The sequence below is a fragment of the Camellia sinensis genome, chromosome 4, assembly GCF_055761805.1.
Source record: "Camellia sinensis isolate YWXY chromosome 4, ASM5576180v1, whole genome shotgun sequence".
Taxonomy (NCBI): domain Eukaryota; kingdom Viridiplantae; phylum Streptophyta; class Magnoliopsida; order Ericales; family Theaceae; genus Camellia; species Camellia sinensis.
Window position 1 is genome coordinate 223,717,973 of NC_138964.1, and position 21,710 is coordinate 223,739,682.

Here is a 21,710-nt window from a genome sequence, read left to right on the forward strand (position 1 = left end):
ATCTAGCATGATTCATGAGCCATGCATTGATTTAAAACTTGTTTTAGAAAGAGAAAATGATGTTCCTGTGTTATTGAAATAAAACCATGTTTTGATCCGAAAGTTTGTATCAAGATCCATGTTTTTGTGTTTATTTTACAAGATCTTCAAGTATGGGTACCCAGGTCTATGTTTTCAAACTCATCTCATGAAATCTCAGATTTTGAATAAAGAAGTTATGATTTTAGCATTCATGTTCTTCAAAAAGAAACCTAGAATTTCTAAACTCCGTCTCCCTGAATGTGGTCGTCGGGACCATACCTTGGCCAAGAGGTGTGGGACCTCGGCCAAGATCTGGTTGGTACCCAACATGTTTTCCCGAGATGGGAAACAGTGTTTTAACTCTCCGCACATGTTTTGCTTTGTCTTGACTTAGTTTTGAAAGAAATGCCGAGATCATTTACACTTATGCAAAGCTTGTTTTAGGAATGCATTTCATATCTATCTTTGAACCTCTCTTCTAGTCTTCTTGAAATGCATTCAATGAGATTTATTATGTACTTGTACGCCTTGGATCCTTGCTTGAAATCCCCACACCCGAAGAGTTATGTGAGTGGTATTTTTAATAAAGCTATGCTCTAACGTTTGATAAAACTTTGCTTGTTTCGTTTTGGAAAAGTGTTTGTTCAAGCATGAATGATTATCCCTAATTTTTGTATTAAGTATTATGTTCGTTTTGATGACAGTCTTGGAAAGTCCTTAGTGCTAGGGGACTATAATGCAACTAGCGCGTTTGTCTTGGAAAGTCCTTAGTGTTAGGGTACTATAATGCAACTAGCGCATTTGTTTGAGATATCTCCTTTGTCTTGCCACCGATGGTTTTCCGCGTGGGTTTGTCCAGAATGTCATCCCTTGTATTATATTGATGCTAATAAGCATCCCTTGAAGTTTTGAAAGACTAGATAGATGAACTTGGTTCATCCTTTGATTTTGTACAAGCTATGACATGTATTGTTTGATAAAGATCTCGGATATTATTCATTTAAACCTTTATTACTAATATTATTCACTGAGTATCCAAGCTCACCCTCTCTTTATATATATGTAGGTGACGAGCAAGAAGGCGATGGCGCCTAGATGATTATTTGCAAGATGTTTTCGGATTCATGTTTTGCTAGCATCTTGAAGATTATGCTTTTTAACTTTGTATTACATGTTTTTTGTATATGTCGGCTTGAGAAGCCTTTTGATCAAGATGTAATATATACTTTATTTTATTTGTATCCAAGTTGTAAAGCCATGTTAAGTTGTATGTCATTTCATTTTATCTATGCACAACTCTTAGGGGCTATTTAGATTTAAATTTATTGCTTCCGCAGATGTAAGCCCCATATGTATACTCTGATTGTGTGTGAATCTTTGTAAGTTGGCCTTTGGTAATCTCGGATTACTGGCCTTCATGGCACCATTCTACTAGGGCGCGGGATAGGGTCGTGACAAGATTAGACAGATAGTTTTGGAAATAAACTTGCTCATTCAGTACTTTGTGTAATGGGAGAGTATCGTCCATATGTAGAAGCATTAATTGATAAAAAAACTACCAGAATTGAAAGGAATAAGGTGCCTCCCAGCCAAGCATAAAATGTATTTCAGAGGAACTTCAACATTTCCAAGATACCCAGGACTTCTCAATCGGAGACCCTGGCCATGCAGAAAATTTTCACTCAAAGATCAATTCAATAAATGGAGGAAATTTGCTAATAATCCTCTATTAGCGTATAATGGAAATTATGGACATCTAGTTTGCGAAGATAGAAATCAGAAGATATACTGCAACCTAGCTATCCCAGGTTATCCTTTCAGCAAAGAAACATTCGTCGATGAAAGTCAGTATCCCAACTATCAGCACAACGTCTTTCATGGTAATGACTAAGATAACCAATGGGGGAATGAACCAGTTATAGGGGATGATTTTTACGACCAACTTTCAGCAGCAGATCTTGACGATCTCTCATATTGAATGTATGAATTAAAAAAAAAAAAAAAAAGCTGCACTTGACATAATTAGACTCATACTTTCATATTCTATACAAAAAAATTGATTTCATATTGGCCTGGTTTGGAAAATGGGTTTACAGTTTTTTTTTAGTCTAAAATTTATAATAAGACAAAAAATGTTAAACGTCACATTAAGGCCAAGTTTGGCATCCTCCAAAAAATCTAAAAAGTCAAAAAATCACTATCCTATTTAAGTCACATTATCTTATTTAAGTCATATCACTCCTCTAACACTCACTCCAAATCCAACCCAAATCCAACTTATATTTCATAAAAAATCAAAAAGTACACTTATTTAGTTTTCCCAAACTTGACCTAAATTTACATTCATTTATTTTTTATCTCACAAGTATTACATCTAATTAAAAAAATTCAAATATCACAAAAATTTTAATTATTAAAATAACCGAAAACTAAAACAAGTTACTAAAAAACTTACCAAAGGAGGCCATCGTGTTGATTCATCTGATCCGAGCAAACCTAGCAATTGACGAGACATATTAACAACTGCAGAAAGAGTCCTTCTCCTTTCTGTTACTTCACGCATCTTCAGAGTCCAAGAGAGAAAGTGGCAATGGCGATTTGGTGAGAGACTTTAAACTCCAGCCAACAACAAGAGTAGAGAGTAAAGACGAGGACGATGATGGACAACAGAAATGTCGTAGTCTGCGACAACGGCACTGGGGTAACAACACTCCTCTCTCATCTTCTTCACTTTCCTCCAATCTTTCTTTCTTTTCTCCGATCCGCTAATTTATCTGAACCTGTTGTGTTGATCGAATTTTTGCAATTCCCTTTTTTTTTTCTTTTTTTTTTTTGTTTCCTTCTTTCTGGGTTTGTTATTTGCATTTCTCTATGTGAATGTGTTTTTCTCTTCACTCAGCAAATGCTCAGCTAATTGCAATCTTTCGATTATTTAGTTCGATCAAATTCAAGACTTCATAAAACTTGATTTTTCGGAGCTTTTTTTATTCGCTTGATGATCAGCCTCCACCCATCCTTAATTTTTTTTTTCTTTCGTTTCTTTCTTTTTTTAAGATTTTAAGTATAGACTCAAATATAGATCTAGACTCAATTATAAATCTAGACTCAAATATAGTGCCCCTTTGGATGATAGATTTGTATTATATGTCTCTTAAACAGAATTAGCAATTTAACTTCCATGAAAACATACAAACATACCACAGAGATATAGGAAATTCACCAATATGTAGAATACCAGTATTTTTCACTTCTTGAAAATGGACTTATTCATTGCATTTGCAGTATGTCAAGTGTGGTTTCGCTGGGGAAAACTTTCCCACCTCTGTGTTCCCTTGCGTGGTAGGAAGGCCGATGCTACGATATGAAGAATCCCTCATGGAACAAGAACTGAAGGTGCATATATGTATTTTTTACATTTTTGTTTATGGATAACAATATGCCTATATAGTAACTTACATGACAAAATTAACGAACACAACATTTTGTTTTTACATTTACTAGTTCTACTTATTTGTGTTGGCAATGCAAAATAAATCTCATTTTATTTCCTCATCAAGAAGACTTGAAAACTTTTTTGCCAAGCGGTTATGATTTCTTAAAAATCTCAGGGACCAATCATCTCTTATTTTACTATGGGTGCAATACTTATATACATACTAACGCCACCAAACAATTTAAATTGTCAAGTGATGATTTAGGATGGGTGTGGCAGATACACACTCTCCTACAAGCACTGAGACCAAGATTGATGTAGAGCAATGGAAATGAGTTTATTTAGGACTGAATTATATTTAGTTTTAGTGGCCAAAGGTTGCTAAAATTCTGAGGGTTATAATGGTGTATGGGGTAAGTTAGTGGTAGAGATTTGGAACTGAAAGTTCAGGGCTGTTTTGGGTGCTGTGATCTGTATACAAGAAAAGTAAATTTGCTCATTTTTGGTTTGGCTAGATGCTAAGGTTGTTGGATAAATGATGAAACAAATAGGCTTGTTTGATGGAGTGATTGGTAGTACAAACAAAGGAGCATTCGGATCTGGTTTTGGGATTCGAAAGGTTTTAAATTGTAAAAAATTAAGAGAAGAAAGAAGGCATTACACCTGGAAGCGAGTCCATAGGCATCAATCTTAGGATCAGTTTTTTTTGTTTGTTATATCAAAGTTGCAGTAAACAATCTCATTGGAGCTTTATAAAATTCTATAAAGTATCTTCTCCATTGAACTAGAAGCATTTCATAACTTGGTACAAATTTCTAGAAATTTCAAACCTTTGATTGTGGTTCCCAAATTTCAAAACTAAGAGTTTGTGATGTAGGACGAGTGGGAATTACTTTCCTACAAGTAGTGAGCCCGGTTTAAGTATACTGGCAGCAGTAACAATAGATTTATAAAGCTGGATTTGGTGGGATTTTGTGGCTGCAAAAATATTTAAAAATAGGAGTTTAAGGGTTTGTAAAATGATAAGGTTTTGGGAATGAAAACGCAAGTATTTAGGGGCTGTCGGGTGGCTGTTCTGAGCACTGTGAACAGTGATGTAAACAATAATCTTGCTGGATAGAAGAAGAGAGAGAGAGAGAGGTGTTTCACCCTCACAAGGGATAGGCCAATCACACAAACACAATATCAAAATTTTACAATATTAACTCTACTATTGAATCATTGAGATCACATATATATTTATAAGTTAAAGACTCTCCTAATTCTATAGGGACTATTACTCAGCTAAAAATATTAAGCAACTACTAATATTCTAGACCAACTATGACTTTCAATTCTACTTCAATCATAATAGGAAATTTAATGACTTCTAATTTTACTTCAGTACCCATTTAATAACTTGACCCAAAATAAAACCCATGGGCAACCCCACAACCCATGTCCAGCAAAACTAAAGTTACCATAATACCCTTAACTGCTAAACACTACCATGGACACTTCTCTTTGGATCAAAAAGGCTTCTTGACGAACATAGGACCCTCAAACTTTGTGTTGGACTTCCATAGCCTATTGTACTTGTTTAACCATGCAATAGATGCTGCATCAGTTTGACTTCTACAATCCATTTAAATTGAACTAAAGCATATATGCAAACAATTACAACATTACTTTACCTAGATTGCAAAGGCAGCCATACATGCTACAACTCATGTATAGAAAAAATTTAAGTTATGCATATACCCCCTATCGATAAGACATTATAAAGCATTGAGTAAACTCACCAGCACTACCCTAACCATAACATAAATATATTACTTATAAAAAAAGAAAAGAAAAAAAGAAGCTAACTTGATCCTTGAAATTGACCAATCAACCTTGAGGTAGTGGGTTTGAACTTGAGGCAACCACTTTGTGCAAATTATACCAAAGATTGGCTTTGTACCCAATCTACCCCTCTCAGTCCTCATCTAGTGGAGACTAAATTGGGTGTAATCTTTTTTATTTTTCCAATTTTTGCTACTCCTTAGAATTTTTTTTTTTTTTTTTTCATCTTATGGACATCAGGTGAATACACATTTCACACTATTATCCTGTTATTGCTATCAAGGAGACCATCTTAGGTTTCTTGGGGGTTTATATATGCTATAATTTGTATACAGAGTGAATACTTTTTTGCATTATTAGTCTTGGCTGCATAGCTTTACACTTCAGCTTGTTAGTTTTAAAGTATACCTCTTGTTTGTGTAGGATATTGTTGTTGGAGAAGCTTGCCTAGACTTGCGGCATCAGTTAGACGTTTCTTATCCAGTCAACAATGGTATTGTGCAAAACTGGGATGATATGGGTAATGTATGGGACCATGCATTTTTCAATGAGTTGAAGGTGAACCCTTTTGCCTCCTAACAACCTACCTTAATGTTTCATGGTTTTTATGTTTGTTTTTTGATATTTCAATAGTTTCATGATGACAGAACTAATGTTGTTACACATTCTCATTTAACAGATAGATCCAACAGAATGTAAAATTTTACTTACAGACCCACCTCTTAATCCGTCCAAAAACCGTGAAAAAATGGTCTGAGATCATCCTTTCTTAAATTTTATTCCATTTAGTTTCTTTAAATAATTTATCCAATTATGCACAAAAATATGCAGCCTTTGATCTGAAAAAACTTCATATTACAGGTTGAGACCATGTTTGAGAAGTACAACTTCGCTGGTGTCTTCATTCAAATCCAAGCTGTTTTGACATTGTATGCTCAAGGTGCTTATAGAAATGTTTAAAAGATCAAACCTCACAAATCATCTTCTTTTTTTTTTTTTTTTTAACACTCTCTTAGATGTTATATCAAATTTTTTACTTCCGTCTAAAGTCCAAGGAAATGACGGACACAAATCTACTTATTAACCTGTTCAAATTCTCTTTTGAAGATATTTCTTTCTACTATTGTTATTGCTGTTAATCAACATCCTCTGCAAATACGCAATATCCAGCATGTGAGTGATTTCATCTAAAAATTTATTTTTGAACTCGTGCAGGCTTACTGACTGGACTAGTCATTGACTCTGGTGATGGTGTCACTCATGTGGTAAATCATTCGAACCATTTGTGTAAAATGATTTTGAAGTGTCAAGAGGTCTTTCTTGCTTTTTTATTTGTATTTCCCCCTGTTTTTATTCAATTAAACCTTTGGCTGCCTGCATTCCTGCAAATGAAATCCTCACGTAACTGCTTATTGTCTAATATAATTTGAAATTTAATTTTGGTACGGTATTCTATGATATAGGTCCTTGTGGACTTTCCTAAATCGTTGTGTTTTTAAGGTTTTGCTTTTTGATTTGTGCAATGACTTCTTTCTAAAAGTCAATTTGTTGCTTCCAATTTATAGAAAACAAAAATGAAATGATTCCACTCCATGGGATGTTCAAATGTGACTAAAGTGTTTTCCTATGATTTGTATTGTGTGGCTTGACAACTCTGAAGTTGACTCATCTTTTAGTAAGACTAATTGCATGATCTTCTTAGTCTTAATGGGTATATATATATATATATATTTTAATTGAGTGTCTACATATAATCTTTATGTAAAGATGTTCATTTTGTGTGATCCATGAAGTTGGTAAGCACAAAGCAATTCAAGAAGTTGTGTGCTTGCATCCTCAGATTTGTTGGCTGTATCAACTTGGTTGGTAATGCATTTCACTATTTGATAAATTTAGAATTGGACTCTTAGTGCCATATTGTTGACAAATCTGGTATAGAATTATTAGTAAGTGAGAGGAGCTATTATTGCTGTGACCCTAGATAGGGAATCACTACTTGGGGAGTATAATTACTCGAATCTTCTATTTGGGTCTCACTGGCTGATGGCTAAATCTTCTCTCCAGGTTCCAGTTGTTGATGGCTACTCATTCCCACATCTTACAAAACGAATGAATGTAGCTGGACGGCACATAACATCTTATCTTGTTGATTTGCTTCTGCGTAGAGGGTATGGCCAACATCTTTCTAAATAGTCAGTAAGATTAGTATCATTTTTGCCATACCTGTTCTTCACAGTAATTACTTTTGTTTTGATTGGAATACAAACTTCTTTCCTGAAGGTATGCGATGAATAGGACTGCTGACTTTGAGACTGTTAGGGATATCAAAGAGAAGCTTTGCTACATAAGGTGACCAAATAACATCATTGTGTGGTATGCTTTTATGGAATTTTTTTCATTGCAATTTTGCAATTTATTGGATCTGTTTCCTTGCAGTTATGATTACAAGAGGGAATATCAATTGGGACTTGAGACTACCATCCTTGTTAAGAATTATACTGTAAGTTAATTCTGTTAGTATGTGTAGTTGTTTAATATCTTGTACCTAATATTCAATTTTCAATTCTTTTATGTGTGAGTGTGATTGTCACACAGAAGGCCCAAGTAGAGAGGTTCCAAGCATTATTAGTAACTTATATAAAAAATAAAAAAATAACAATTTGTATTATAATAGTTTCATGTGCTTTTCCTGCTGAATTCTTTAGCAGTTGTACGTGTATATATATCATTTGACCTTTTCTCATTCATTGGTATCTTCATTTTCTAGTTTCTAAGACATTAAAACCATATGTTTGACGTAGGTGATTCTTTTTCTTGTTAAAATTGTTTGTGCGTTTTGTTAATTTATCAAGAAAATTACTTTAATCAGCTGCCAGATGGAAGGGTCATCAAAGTTGGCACGGAAAGGTTCCAAGCTCCGGAGGCTCTTTTTACTCCTGTAAGTCTATTTTTCTTATTAGTTGCTTATCTTCAAGAAAATGGGAATTTTAAGTTTATCTCTTCTTTATATGTCTCTTGTTCATCTGAACATGGTATGCTGACTTTCACGAGTTTAGTCTCTATTTATATATTTGACCATATTAATTTATGTTGTTCTAATAATGTGAACTATTGAAGCTCAGAATTTGGAAACGTGATGGTATATTTGCAGGCTTTCTACTAAGTATTAACAAAATCTTTGTCAACTTATAAAGTTTTCATAATAAAGACCATCAGATGTTCATAATCAGTTTGGTATGCTGATAAAACAATCATTTTCAATTGACGATAGACCTTGACCTAAATCAGACAGTTTCATTGGTGGAATTCAGTATAAACTATGATATTGTTGGAGCATTCTCAACACCTAGAATGCTGATTTTCAGGCCTTTTAGTGTGCTTGTATTCACAAGCTAGTATGTCACACAGTTCTAATATCGTTTTGATAAATCGAAATAAATAAAAGTTTAAGAGTGCTTTCTTATTGCAGGAACTCATAGATGTCGAAGGTGATGGAATGGCTGACATGGTATTTCGTTGTATTCAAGAAATGGATATTGATAATCGGATGATGGTATGTAGATCATTTCATAAGAAATAATCCCTGTAGTTCTTAACTTTTATTTGACATATTCTTAATAGCTTGGCACATATATGTTAACTAGTTTGATGAAGATATTCTTTCTATACTTCTTTGTTCCCTGAAAAAATTTTAAAGATGAAATCTTGTGGCAGATTGTCATATCATGGATAGGGTTTCTACTATTTGGTACATATACACAGCTATGAGGGCTGGTTGATGGATCTTTTTGCCTTAATTAAAATATGGGCACACTTCCTCTGCACATGTGCTTTAACAAGATGATTGTGAATAGGTTAAAATTGTTGGTTTGTACAACTTTCTAAGACACTTTGTAAATTGATGGGTATATATGATCAATTGAAGAATCCAAATTGATGGGTATATGCACTACAACTATAGAGGCAGGTCCTTTTGCCAAGGGCCACTCCTTACCTCGTGCAATATACACTTTGTAATGCATTTGGGTTTATTTCATTTATTTTGTTTTATTTAACTTTTAAGTTGTTTTATTTTTCACAGCTGTACCAACACATAGTTTTAAGTGGGGGGAGTACTATGTATCCTGGATTGCCTAGTCGGTAAGAAATTTAAATCCCCTTTTGCATTATATAAAATCATTGCACTGCTTTCTTCTTGGTGATTAATTTATCTCTCACAAGTTATATTTGCAGTGATTTTTCAACTTATTGGACTTTTTGAAAACTTGGTATTAATTGCTCTATGTTCTTCTCTTGGAAAACATCTGTTCACATGTGTTACAGTCTTGCAACTAAAGTAGTCTTCTGCCTTTGTGATTTTAATAATGAATCGCTAATCTAGTTTTGTAAGAACCCAAGGAGATGCCCTCTTTAGTTCTGATACCTCGATATAGCTTTAAATTTAGTTATTGAAGTTTTTCATTTTTATTTTCCTACAGCCTGGAGAAAGAAATTTTAGACCGTTATCTTGAAGCTGTACTGAAGGGAAACAAGGATGGGTTGAAGGTAAGGCCCAAGTTACATGTGTTATGGTATGGAAGGAGAAGAAAAAAGAAAAAATTATCATGTTTTTTTTAATTTTGTTCATCCAATTTAACAATGAGGCTCTCACTTCATGTTAGCGAACAATTCTTCTGATCTTCTTCTACTTCTACTGTAACAGAAACTACGGTTGCGGATAGAGGATCCACCGCGAAGAAAGCATATGGTGTACCTTGGAGGAGCAGTCCTTGCAGGAATTATGAAGGTACAGTATTGCCTCTCTCTCTCTCATACAAACCAGGACACAGTGGTTTCAGTGATGTGTTCTGTCAACTTGCATTTTTCACCCCCATTTTAAGCATGTCTTATGCTTCTAAAAGTAGACCACAATATTTGGATAGTGCATTTGTTGCTTTCAGATTTGTGAAAAGCAAACTGAAATGAAGAGCAAAAAAGGAAAGCAAGAAAAGAAAAAATAAAGGAAAAATAAGTTTCTTAACAAAAAGCAATTTTTCAGATATAGGGAACAAAAACATGAATTGATATGAAGTTGGACATTGAGAAATTTGATTACTTGTGCAGGATGCACCGGAGTTTTGGATTAGCAGAGAAGATTACCTGGAAGAGGGAATTGCATGTCTAAGCAAGTGTGGCCAAGCATGAATTTTTGGATAGGAGAGAGTGTTAGCATTTAAGTCTTCCAAGAGTTAGGTGGCTATGCAGTGATCTATTTTTGTGATAATTCTAGCGAAAGTTTCGCTATGCCATATGTATCGCCCAAAAAAAAAAAATCTCACCATGCCATACCCCTATCGCTAGGTATAGGGAAAAAATTATGTATTTTAATGCTTCCCGCATATCTTTGTATTGGTGGAGCAGATGTCTATCATGTATATCATTGTAACAATTTTTGTGCTTGAATTTTCCTTTTATCCTATTTGGTCATATATAATACAGGGAAATAAATGAACTTGTAGTTTTGGAGTTTCTAACCATGTCAGTGACCATTCTGCATACTCTTGAAATATGACGTATTTTGCTTCTCTTGCTCACCATGGTTATTGAGTATTTTAATCTTTATGGTGTCTCATCTATCGTAGGAAATTATTTAGGCATTTCTATTTATGTTGTGTGGTTGAGCTCATTGCTGGGATTTCATGATACTTTTCGCTGCTAATAATTTTAAGTAATTAAGAGAGTTGTGAATTAGAGAGGATGAAACTGATGTGCTATCAGAGAAGAACTTGTTTGAAAATTCCGCACTTTTGAGGCCTTATAACCGTACAATCAGCTGTATAATAAGTGAATTTGTATTAGACAGTTCCAATATTGGAGAGATTCCTAATCCCTATGTTTGAATTATGTAAAAGTTAACCAACATAGGTGTCAATCAACTCTCTTTCTCCTCAATGCTTTCTGGATAATGCTTGCAAATTTCATTTTTATTGTAGTAAAATGAAAAACTTGAATACAACATATTCATGCAACCAAATTGTACATACGCGAAAATTTTTGTGGGTAGTTATTCTTAGAGCATGAGACTTGGAAAAGGCAGAGTAGGCAGATGGAAAGAACTTTAGTACAGTTCCTAATTTTTACACAAGGTAATATCTCTCCTGGATGGTCTGTAATTCAATGCATTTAGGCTGTAAATGCAGAGATTGGATCGTCTTGATTTAACTGCTATCCCATCTGACGTGGTTATGTGACCAGGAATGTTGCATGAAGAAGATGAGCTCCACATCAAGCTTGCCCTGCAGGATGACACCATTGCTTTATCCCTTGCACAATCAATTCCATCAACTGAAGGTATTTCCGACTTATAGACTCCATACTGGTTTGTAGTTCTATTGACCGAGAATGCTATCTGTTCAATTGTTTGTGGAGAAGTTGCTTTGAATGTGCAGTCTATTTTAACATCCACACCTGCTTATACAATTTAATATGTGAAGAAGCATGAGGTTCTATTATATTCTCTACCTAGATAAGTAAAAGGGCAGACCAATGCACAAAGTTTCCGTCATCCCGTATGCCGTATGTGGAGTGTGTTATGAACCCATGATGCCCATATTACAGTAAAGCCCAGTTACCCTTGTGCTAAGCACCTCCCCGTTTGATGGGGTTTGTACCCAACAAGGGGCTCATTGGTTCAGTGATTAAAACTCAGCCTACAAACCGTGAGGTTGTGAATTTGAACACAAGAGCAGTCACTTTGTGCAAATTATGCCAAATGTTACCCAATCTACCTAGATATGAATATAAAAATAAAAACAAATGACAAAAGTAGAAGTGGGTATTTGAATTTGAGAACCTGGTAAGAAGTAGCTGTGCCTGGAGAAGGTGTTGTTGGAGCAGATATCACAGTAAACAATACCCATAACAGTGATTTGGGGGTTGGCTGTTGTTGCTGGTTCAATTTCTTGAGCTAGTGATAGAGTTAACAAGGATGAAAGTAGAAAAAGAATTTTAGAATCCATAAGAACCAAAATTCTGGAAGATAAAAGTTCTTCCTTTAGGCTTGTGCACCAATAACTAGCAAGCAATCTAGTTCTCTCTCTGCAGTTGAGAATTGGGTGCGAGTGTGTGTGGTGTGAATAATGAGTGACAGATGGTGAACCAACTGTAAGCGAAGAGTTGGAGGAAATTTTTATATTCACAACAAACAAAGACATGTGAATGTCCTTTGGCAGATAGTGGAGTGGCTGGATGTTTAGAAGAGAGAGAGAACAGCTGCTTGCTTTTGGAAACATTTGGAGAATGGTTCTCCAAAACTCTTTTATCTTTGGATAAATTACAAACACACTCCTTGAGATTTGATTAAAATACGAATCGCTTCTGTAATTTTAAAAATTACATTCCATCCCCTGAGATTTTTTTCATAACAAATTGCCCATTTTATTAATAAATCATCAAGTCAATTAACAGTTTTTAATGATGTTAGAAATATATCTCAATTAATAATTTAGGTAATTTTATTATTGTGTAGGAGGGTAATTATGAATTTCATTTTCTTAGTTAATTCTGTTAAATAAAAAATACTAACATTGAGATATTTGTAAATTTTTAAACCACGGGAAACGATTTGTATTTTAAGCAAATCTCAAGAGTTGTATTTGTAATTTATTCTTTATCTTTTATGTGAATTTTAATGTAGTATAACAACTTATATTATTAAGTATGATGAGCCTTGTACATACATATAACTGTCATCGTACAAATCCTGTATTAATACACCTAAAAGATGAAACAAAGTGACAATGATAAATAATATTTCAAAAATGCTAGAGGCCTCAAAAATTTTACCAAAAGTTTTACCAAATGTCTCACATGGGTGTAGGACCCACATGGGACCCACATTGTGTAGGTCCCACACCCATATGAGACATTTGATAAAACTTTTGGTAGAATATTTGGGGTCTCTAACATTACTCATAATATTTTCTCTTTGGATGGAGAATCAATCAGATATCAATCAAGGAGTTTTATTGTGTAATTATCTAGCTCAAACTTTTTAACTACTGCAGGGTGGTTCTTTGCATGAGAAAGCCCAACCACTACCTAATAACTGAATTTGCAGTTGTTTTTGCTTTATTGATTTTGCTTGGGAGAGTAACTGTTAGGGAAGGATAAGCATTTGAGGAATTATGTTGCTGTGACGAACTTTTTAAGAAATTGAAATTGCACCACAAAGTTTCACCAAGTTATGACATTTATGTCCTTGGTTTTGACCTATTATAAGGCCTGTTTGGTAGAGCTTATAAACTGCTTATTTCAGTTTTTAGTTTAATTTAAGCTAAAATAGTGTGTTTGGTGCAGTTTAAGTTAACCAACTTATAGCTTAAATCAAGCTATTTCTCAACTTATCTCAAAAGTTGGTCGGAGGTGCTTAAATTTTTGAATTAAGCATGCAGTTGGTGTAAGGGGGCTAAAATTACTTAAATGTCCTCGTCAATACTCAAATATTAATATTAATTTAAAAATAAAAAATTGTATACTTCTAAGAAAAAGAAAAAAAAATCAATATTAATTGAAAAATTAATTGGTATTAATTATTAATAAATTCATGTTGTATATTTTTATATTAATTAAAAAATAAAAAATTGTATATTCCTAAAGAAAAAGAAAAAAAAAATCAACATTAATTAAAAAAATCAATATTAATTGGTGTTAATTATTAGTAAATTAATATTGTATACTTTTGTAATGAATTAATTATTAATTGATACTAATTAATAACAATTGTTGATTATTAATATTAATTGATACTAATAAAAATTAAATATTAATATTAATTTATACTAATTAATAATTTTAGTATTAATTGAGACTAATTAAGCCATTAATTGATACTAATTAAGCAATTAATTAATACTAATTAATTTATAATGGGAAATAATTGTGACAATAATACTTCCATTCATTTTTAGCAAATGTATCAATTTTTATATTAATTGATACTAATTAATACTAATTATATTAACTTTTATTAATGAAAATTAAAACTGAAAAAAATAACCAAATAATTATTTTTATATCATATAAGGGTAGAAAGGACAATTATACAGTAAAAAACTATTTTACAGCTGTAGACACCCCATTTTTGACCGACCTTGAGACTCAGACGTCACCAGTTGAGCGCTCGGTGATATTGCATATTGTGCTCGTTCAGAAGTTTCAGAGTCTCGGCTGCGAGCCTTGCCTCCGGACTCTTGGACTCTTTTGTGCTTTGCCTCGGTTTGCGAACCAGGCTCCATTTTCTCTGTTTTCTCTTTCCGAAGGGAAGGAGAGGTCTCGTAGATCATCTCTCAGTGGCCGTAGGCTACGTTTCGTGGTCGTAGGCCGTTTTGCCCGTTTGGAGTCCAGTTTCCGATTTTTCGGAGCCGTTAGCCGTGTGCCTCAGTTCGGGACCGTTTAACCACCTCCGTTTGCTCCAGTTTTTGGCATGCATCTTATTTACTCCCTTTTGAGGGACACTGCGTTCCGAGAGACCAACTTTGTGGTCGGACACAACTTCCGGTGCCTAACAGCCCACTTTCGGGGCCCCGAACTGCGTGTTTTGGCTCCCGAACCTTCATTCTACATTTTTGGGCTCCGACCCGAACTCGAAATAGTCATATTTTGAGGTCCTTTCATGTTTGATTAAGGACCTTTTGCTGTTTGAGATCTCCTCCTATCACTTGCTTCTTTAACGCTCTTTTAGGCCTATTTTTGCACGGTATTTTAGGCTTACTTGTGAGCTGTTTCGGACTTGGTCATAAACTACAAAGTGTCTTGTTTTGAGCCCCTCTTCAACTTTGTTGAAGGGCTCTCGGCCATTTGGGTCCAGCAGCTACCACTTGCCTTTATATCCCACTTTTTGGCCTTTTTTGGGGGGAAACTTGAATTGTTTTCCCCCCCTTTTTTCCCCCTCTTTTCCAACTCTTTTGCTTATAAAACCAGCAGCTCCCAGCTGTGTTGGAGAGTTAGAAAATTTTGATTTTGAGCTCTCTCATTAAATTTCTCTCTCTCTCTACTCTAAACCTCAAAACCCCTTAAGTTCTTAACCATTTTTACACACCATCACCTAGCACCACACCACCACTTCCATTTCCAGCAGCTTGGAGGTCTTCTCAGAGGCTAGGAGGCAGCAAATTTGGTCCAAGAAGTTGCTAAAGATTGGTTTACAAGGGTGAGTTACCATTTCCCTTTTTCTAGCTCACTTTTTGCAACATTTCTTAGCCTCTCTTTCTTGTATATCTGAGCTCCGGCCATAAATGAAAGTAGTGTTTTTTTGAGCTCTATTTCATGTTTCATTAAGGGACTTTTGTCATTTGAGGTCCCCATCTTGCACTTGCTTCATTATCTCTCTTATATGCCTATTTCTTGCGTAGTATTTTAGGCTTATGTATAATCTGTTTTGAGGCATGTCATAAACTGAAGAGTTGCTTATTTTGAGCCCTTCTTCAACATTGTTGAAGGGCTCATTGCTGTTTGTGGCCTCCATTTACTACTTGTCATTATATCTCTCTTTTGGCCATTTTTTTTGCATGATTTGTTAGCCTCGGATGCTTCTGTTTTTGGTCTCTTTTCAGAACTAAAAACAGTCTTATTTTGACCCCCTCTTCATGTTTCATTAAGGGTCTTTCATGGTTTGAGGCATCTTTTATATACTTTGTGTTATGTCCCTATTTTTGGCCTTATTTTGCATAGCATTTTGAGCATTCTTGCATACTGTTTTGGGTCCGGCCATCAACTGTAAAGTGCATTATTTTTGGCCCCTCTTCAACATTGTTGAAGGGCCCTTTTGTGTTTAAGGCCAGCAACCACTACTTGCTTCTTTGTCCATCTTTTGGCCTTTTTCTTGCATGAGAGCTTAGCCATACCTGTGTTGGTTTTTGTGGTTTGCCATAAACTGTAAAACATCATATTTTGGGCCCTTCTTCAACATTGTTGAAGGGTCCTAATCTGTTTGGGGTCAGCAGCTGTGAGTTGCTTCTTTATCTCACATTTAGGGCTATTTTTGCATGCTAGTTTTGCCCTATTTGTGTTTGCTGTTTGGCCTCGCTTAGAACTGTAAACATGCTTGTTTTGGGGCTGCCTTGAATCTGTCTTCACATGTCATGATCAAATAATGCATGCTTGATGTAGCTACAAGTCATTCCATGAGCTTAATCTTGCATTTCGGGACCATTTCATGCATCGGGTGCCATATTCCTATGATTCGGGGCTGTTTTGGGTCATGTTTTGCTGCTGAAACTTGCATGTTTGAATGCCATTTTTCATGCCTTGCCATGTCTTATTAGAGTGACATTTGGTGCCTTAGGGTCGATCCTCGATTTGCGTGCATGCGTGCACGCATCTCGAGTTGTCTCATTTTCATCTAATGGGCTCCTATGTGAGTGTGGCTGAGGCCTACTTGTGTTGGTGTAAGCCCATATTGCATTGTGTATGCCATCTCATTTCATAGCATTGCGTATGCTAGATTGTATGTTAGCGCATTGTGTATGCCATGTTACCTCGTGCATCGTGTATGCCATTTCATAGCATTGTGCATGCTAGGTTGTATATTAGTTGCATTCATGCATCTCATGCATATTGCATTGTGCTTGGGGTAGGAGTTAGCCCGGGCACGGGAAACGAGGTACGTTTCGTACTCTGAGTGACGAAATGTGTCTCAATTCCCAGTCACCGACACTCCGGATTATCCATGATGGAGTCTAGGTTTCATTGTGTTTTTCATGTGCATTCATTCCATATTGAGTTGCACAATTCGACCCCTCGGCCATCATGCATCGAGATGCGTGATTGGTGGCACGAGGATTGAGGCATGCATACATCTGTGAAAATACATTGCTATGCCCCTTTCCTGCTCTCTGTTGCAGCAAATCAATAATTAGCAGCCTTCCGGAGCTTGGCGCGCTTTCCAAGAAATTATTATGAAACAGAGGCTAATCGGGGTATCGCTGTGGATTTCCGCGCAAGGCATCCCAGACATGCATCATTCATCAGAGTCAAGGCAGTCCCTGGCTTGCATGCCAGTTTATAGCTTTCCTAGATTAATTTGTAAATTAATTAGGATTTTTGTATCTATTTGGGACTGTAATTATTTATTTGGGACTGTATATTTATTCGGACCCTCTGCGCGAGGGCATAACTGTAATAAGTGTGCGTGTGTGTGATGTATGTCTTCCAACCCCACGTCTTTCTCCCTTTTATTTACCCGCTTATGATGGTTAGATTAGGGCATGTTTCAATTAGCATACAGTATGATAGCATGTTTGCATTCATTCATCTGTTTTGCATGCACCGGGCTCGGCGCATCATACTAACTGCATTGTATTTTCAATTCCAAGTTGAATACATGTTAGCTGTAGTATTTCATATGCCATGTCTAGAATAGCCAAGCCTGTTATAGTTGCATTTTTGCATGTGTTGCATTAGGCACTTATGTATAATTAGGATCATGCATAGATTTCTAATTAGCTTCTTTTTTGGCTTGGAGTACCCGGTGAGTTTTATGCTTTAGCATCTTTGCATGCGTGTGAGTGACTGCCATGAATAACATACTTACCACGAGGCTATTTGCTTATGTGATATAACTGCCTGAATGCCTGTGGGTAAAGGTTGAGTTACTTAAATTGGAACAAATCATTGACTGTGAGTTTTAAGCCCACTAGATAGTGGCAAAACCATCTTTCCTTAAGCTCACCTGAGGGTGGCAAAATCTGCATTTTAAGCCTACTTACGAGTAGCAAACCATCTTTCAAAAACAAACATGAAATGTTTTGTTCCAATTCAGGCGATCCAGTCTATACTTGTATGCTGTGCGCATCACATAGTAATCTAGGCTAATAACCGGAATAAGAACGCATAACGTTTTCAAAAATAGATATCATGGTTAGTAGAGGTCGATCTTTGATCGGGCGAGCGGGGGTGCTCACGAAGTGACCTTCCCCAATCGTACCCAAGTTCCCGAGCCGAGGCAACTTTGGTGATGACGGACACGTGGCCTTAGGCAAACGAGTCAGGGTGTCCTAAATTTCCCCAAAATAAAATATTTAGGTGGCGACTCTGTATCTGGCAAAGCAGTCCATGTTTGACACTTCTTTTCTAAAAATCTGTTTTCTCAAAACGATTTGCCGGATTTGGACTCTTTGGTTCAGATTAAGAACCGTGACAATTTCGAGAGTCCTGAGCTGTAGTGACCCCAAATGAACAGAACGGGAGTTCACCCTCCCGGGGCGTTCGGGGGACGTCTACAACAGCTTATTAACCAAACACTACTCTGTTGCTTAAATTCATAATCCCACAGCTACACCAAACAGGTTAACAGTTTATGTTCACAGCTATAAGCCATAATCTATTAAGTTATAATCTATAATCACTTTTCCACAACTCTACCAAATGGGACCATAGTTTTGGCTATGACTTGAGTTATAATCTATAATCACTTTTCCACAGCTCTACCAAACGGGGCCATAGTTTTGGCTATGACTTGATTCTGATTCATTGTAATATTATTTGGGTAAATTACACTTACATCCCCTGAGATTTAGGTTTAATATATATCACTCCCTGACGTTTGGAAAATTATACTAACTCCCTTGTCATTATAATTATTTAGACGGAATGAAGACATTGAACTCTTACACTTTTTCTTTTTTTCCTTTGCTTTACTTTCTTTTTTTTTTTCCCTCTTTCCTTTACTTTTTTTTTTTTTTTTTTAAATGTAATTTCTTCTGTTTTTTTACTAAAAGTTGTTAACTTTTATATAAGCAAGGAGCTTGTGAAATGAGACTATTAACCATAAGGGTGAGAATGTAATTTCTAAAACGTCAAGGGATAAGTAGTAATTGGATCAAACCTCAAGGGGTGTCAATGTAATTTACCCATATTATTTATAACTCATTGTAATGTTGTTTATGACCTATTGGCATTATTATTTTAGTTATATGTTATGTAGTGTTTGTTTATGATACTATTATTTTTTTAGTTATGACTTAAAATGATTTAGTTATGATACAAATAATAGGTCAAAACCAAGTTACTATTTTTTGAAATTTACTTAAAATACAAATTGCTCCATGTAATTTCTAAAATTACAACTACCCCATCATCAGAATTTTTATTTAATAGAATTAACAAAGAAATGAAATTTGTAATTACGCTTCTACACAACAATAAAATTATTTGAATCAAATGCATTTTTGACATTAAAAATTATTAATTAACTTGTTAATTAAAGTGGAGTGGGAATAACAGCTTCCTTTATTAATATGGGGACTTACGTATAGGTCTTAATAAGTGGACTTATTGGCATTTTTCATTAAATACTATTAAAAAAATGTTACTAATTGTTAATTTTCAGTGAGAATTTGAAAATTATCACAAAAAGTCACTAATTATAAGTTTTAGCGACATCGTCACAAAATAAAAAATCACTAATTTTTAACTTTCAAAGACAGTTTGAAAAATGTCAAAAAAAGTCGCTAATTGTAAGTTTTAGCGATAATTTATAAAAATCGTAACAAAAAAAGTAACTAATTGTCAATTTTAAGCAACATATGCAAAAAATTGTCACAAAAAATTATTTTTAGCGACAATTTAGACTTATTTTCAATAAGATTTGATAGGAATTAAGTCCAACTATTATGAATTATTAGTAGTTTATCCTTTATTTGGCACCTACCTTTTTTTATTTTTTATTTTTTCTTTTTCCTTTTTCCTTCGAACCCCCACATTTTCTTTATTTTTTTTATTACAATTTTGTCCTAACACCAATTTTCATTTTTACCCATCTCTAACCTTCTAACTCTAACCCTAACCCTAACCCTAACCATCCACCTCCACCTCCACCTCCACCTCCACTCTAGCCGGCACCATCTCTCTCTCTCTTTCTCTCTTCTTTTTCTTCGTCTTCTTCTTCTTCAGCAGATCTGATCACCCTTCCACCATTGCGATCCCTTTCCATTTCTCTCTCTCTCTCTCTCTCTCTCTCTCTCTCTCTTCTTTTTCTTCTTCTTCTTCTTCTTCTAGGTTCGCAGTTATCTCGCCATCGTGAACTCCTCACCGCCAAGCTGTTGAGTCCAACCATTTTCTTCTTCTGGGTTCGTGGTTCTCTCACCGTCGCAAACTCCTCACCGCCATGGCCATAGACTTCGACTTTGATCTCGGTCCCTAACCATCTTCTTCTTCTTCCTTACCTTCTCTCAAAACCTTAACCCTAGCCCTAGGGTTTTTTGAAATGGCAGCGATGATTTGGGCTGCGATGGGAAGAAAAGAAGAGGAGGCAGTGAGGTGAAAAAGAAGGAAAATGGAAAAAGAAATAGGAAGGCAGCGACAATGGTGGGACTGCCGACAATGAGGGCTCTGATAAGTGAGCTGCCGAAGGTGGTGGTTGGGAGTGGGGGCTAGGGTTTGGGTTTGGATTTGGATTTGGGTTTGGGTTTGGGTTTGGGATTAAAGGTATAGTTGGTTCTAAGGTAGGCAATTCAAAGAAAAAATAGAGGGGCTTTATTTTGCTAGGTGGGGGTTCAAAGAAGTTCAGAGGCCAAGGTAAAAAGGTGGGAGCAAATAGTAGCCCTCATTAATTAATAAAATGGGTTATTTGTTATGTTAATAAAAGAAGTTATTTGTTATGCGATTAGAAACTTGAATGACAAGATGTAATTTTTAACTACAGAAGTAATTCATATTTTAAGCAAATCGCAAATAATGTATTTGTAATTTATACATAATAAAATCATTTGATAAAAGGACTTCCCATTTTATGTAACAGGTAATTGAAATACAAAATATAGAACAGAGAAAAGTCACAAAATTAAAAAATTTCTCAATTTATTGAGATTGAGAAATTTCTCAATTTTCTAATCATTTATGTAACAATAAATAAATAATAAATAAATAAAAGAAATTAGAAGAATTTATTCAAAAAAGAAAAGAAATCTCTTATACATAAGCCCTCTTGGGGTGTTTGTATATCTATTTGATATATTTATAAATCACACAATTTATATAACACATTTGCGTGTGTAGAAAATGCCAATGGAATTGGCTTCCCTCTAGTCCGTGATCGGATTGGAGGGTGTTGTTGAGCCTGTGGGGACTCACCACGGGTCCCGTTTCAATAATTTGAGTTGTTCAATGTGTAGAATTCGTCGAGTACTATATGCTTGTAAAAAAATCACGTTGATCGGATATCGATAGTTATTTCATCGGATCACATTTTTGTCAACCGTTTATTACCGTCTAATTTTTTTACAAAACTAATTTGATCACATAACTATCGATGTCCGATTAATGTGATTTGTACAGATACATAGTACTCTACAAATTTTACACATTGAATGATTCAAATTATCAAAACGGGACCTATGATGGGCCTTCATAGCCCTAACAGCACCTCCAGTCCGGACTGGAGGGAAGCCAAACC

At 35.2% G+C, this 21,710-nt stretch overlaps 2 protein-coding genes across 2 annotated transcripts; one reads left to right on the forward strand and one right to left on the reverse strand.

The window, feature by feature from the left end:
• Positions 1–2,458: 2,458 nt before the first annotated feature.
• ARP2 (actin related protein 2) lies at positions 2,459–10,799 on the forward strand. Its single transcript, XM_028232640.2, has 15 exons — positions 2,459–2,722; positions 3,304–3,414; positions 5,702–5,836; positions 5,958–6,029; positions 6,140–6,218; positions 6,494–6,543; positions 7,343–7,446; positions 7,559–7,627; positions 7,715–7,778; positions 8,148–8,216; positions 8,748–8,831; positions 9,360–9,418; positions 9,757–9,823; positions 9,981–10,064; positions 10,382–10,799. The coding sequence occupies exons 1-15, from the start codon at positions 2,678–2,680 to the stop codon at positions 10,460–10,462; spliced, it is 1,173 nt and encodes a 390-aa protein (XP_028088441.1). The 5' UTR covers positions 2,459–2,677; the 3' UTR covers positions 10,463–10,799.
• A 413-nt stretch (positions 10,800–11,212) lies between these two features.
• Positions 11,213–12,535, reverse strand: LOC114316343 (uncharacterized). Its single transcript, XM_028263004.2, has 2 exons — positions 12,111–12,535; positions 11,213–11,725 (listed from the first exon to the last, which is right to left on the reverse strand). Exons 1-2 carry the CDS (start codon positions 12,469–12,471, stop codon positions 11,388–11,390), a joined length of 699 nt encoding a protein of 232 aa, XP_028118805.2. The 5' UTR covers positions 12,472–12,535; the 3' UTR covers positions 11,213–11,387.
• Positions 12,536–21,710: the final 9,175 nt, after the last annotated feature.

Excerpts from the sequence above, each read along its gene's own strand:
- ARP2 (XM_028232640.2), top strand. The coding sequence starts at position 2,678 with ATGATGGACAACAGAAATGTCGTAGTCTGCGACAACGGCACTGGG. Across the intron at positions 2,723-3,303 it reads TCTGCGACAACGGCACTGGG|TATGTCAAGTGTGGTTTCGC; the intron begins GTAACAACACTC and ends TTGCATTTGCAG. Across the intron at positions 10,065-10,381 it reads TCCTTGCAGGAATTATGAAG|GATGCACCGGAGTTTTGGAT; the intron begins GTACAGTATTGC and ends TTACTTGTGCAG.
- LOC114316343 (XM_028263004.2), bottom strand. The coding sequence starts at position 12,471 with ATGTCTTTGTTTGTTGTGAATATAAAAATTTCCTCCAACTCTTCGCTT. Across the intron at positions 11,726-12,110 it reads GCACAGCTACTTCTTACCAG|GTGTGGATGTTAAAATAGAC; the intron begins GTTCTCAAATTC and ends TTGTATAAGCAG.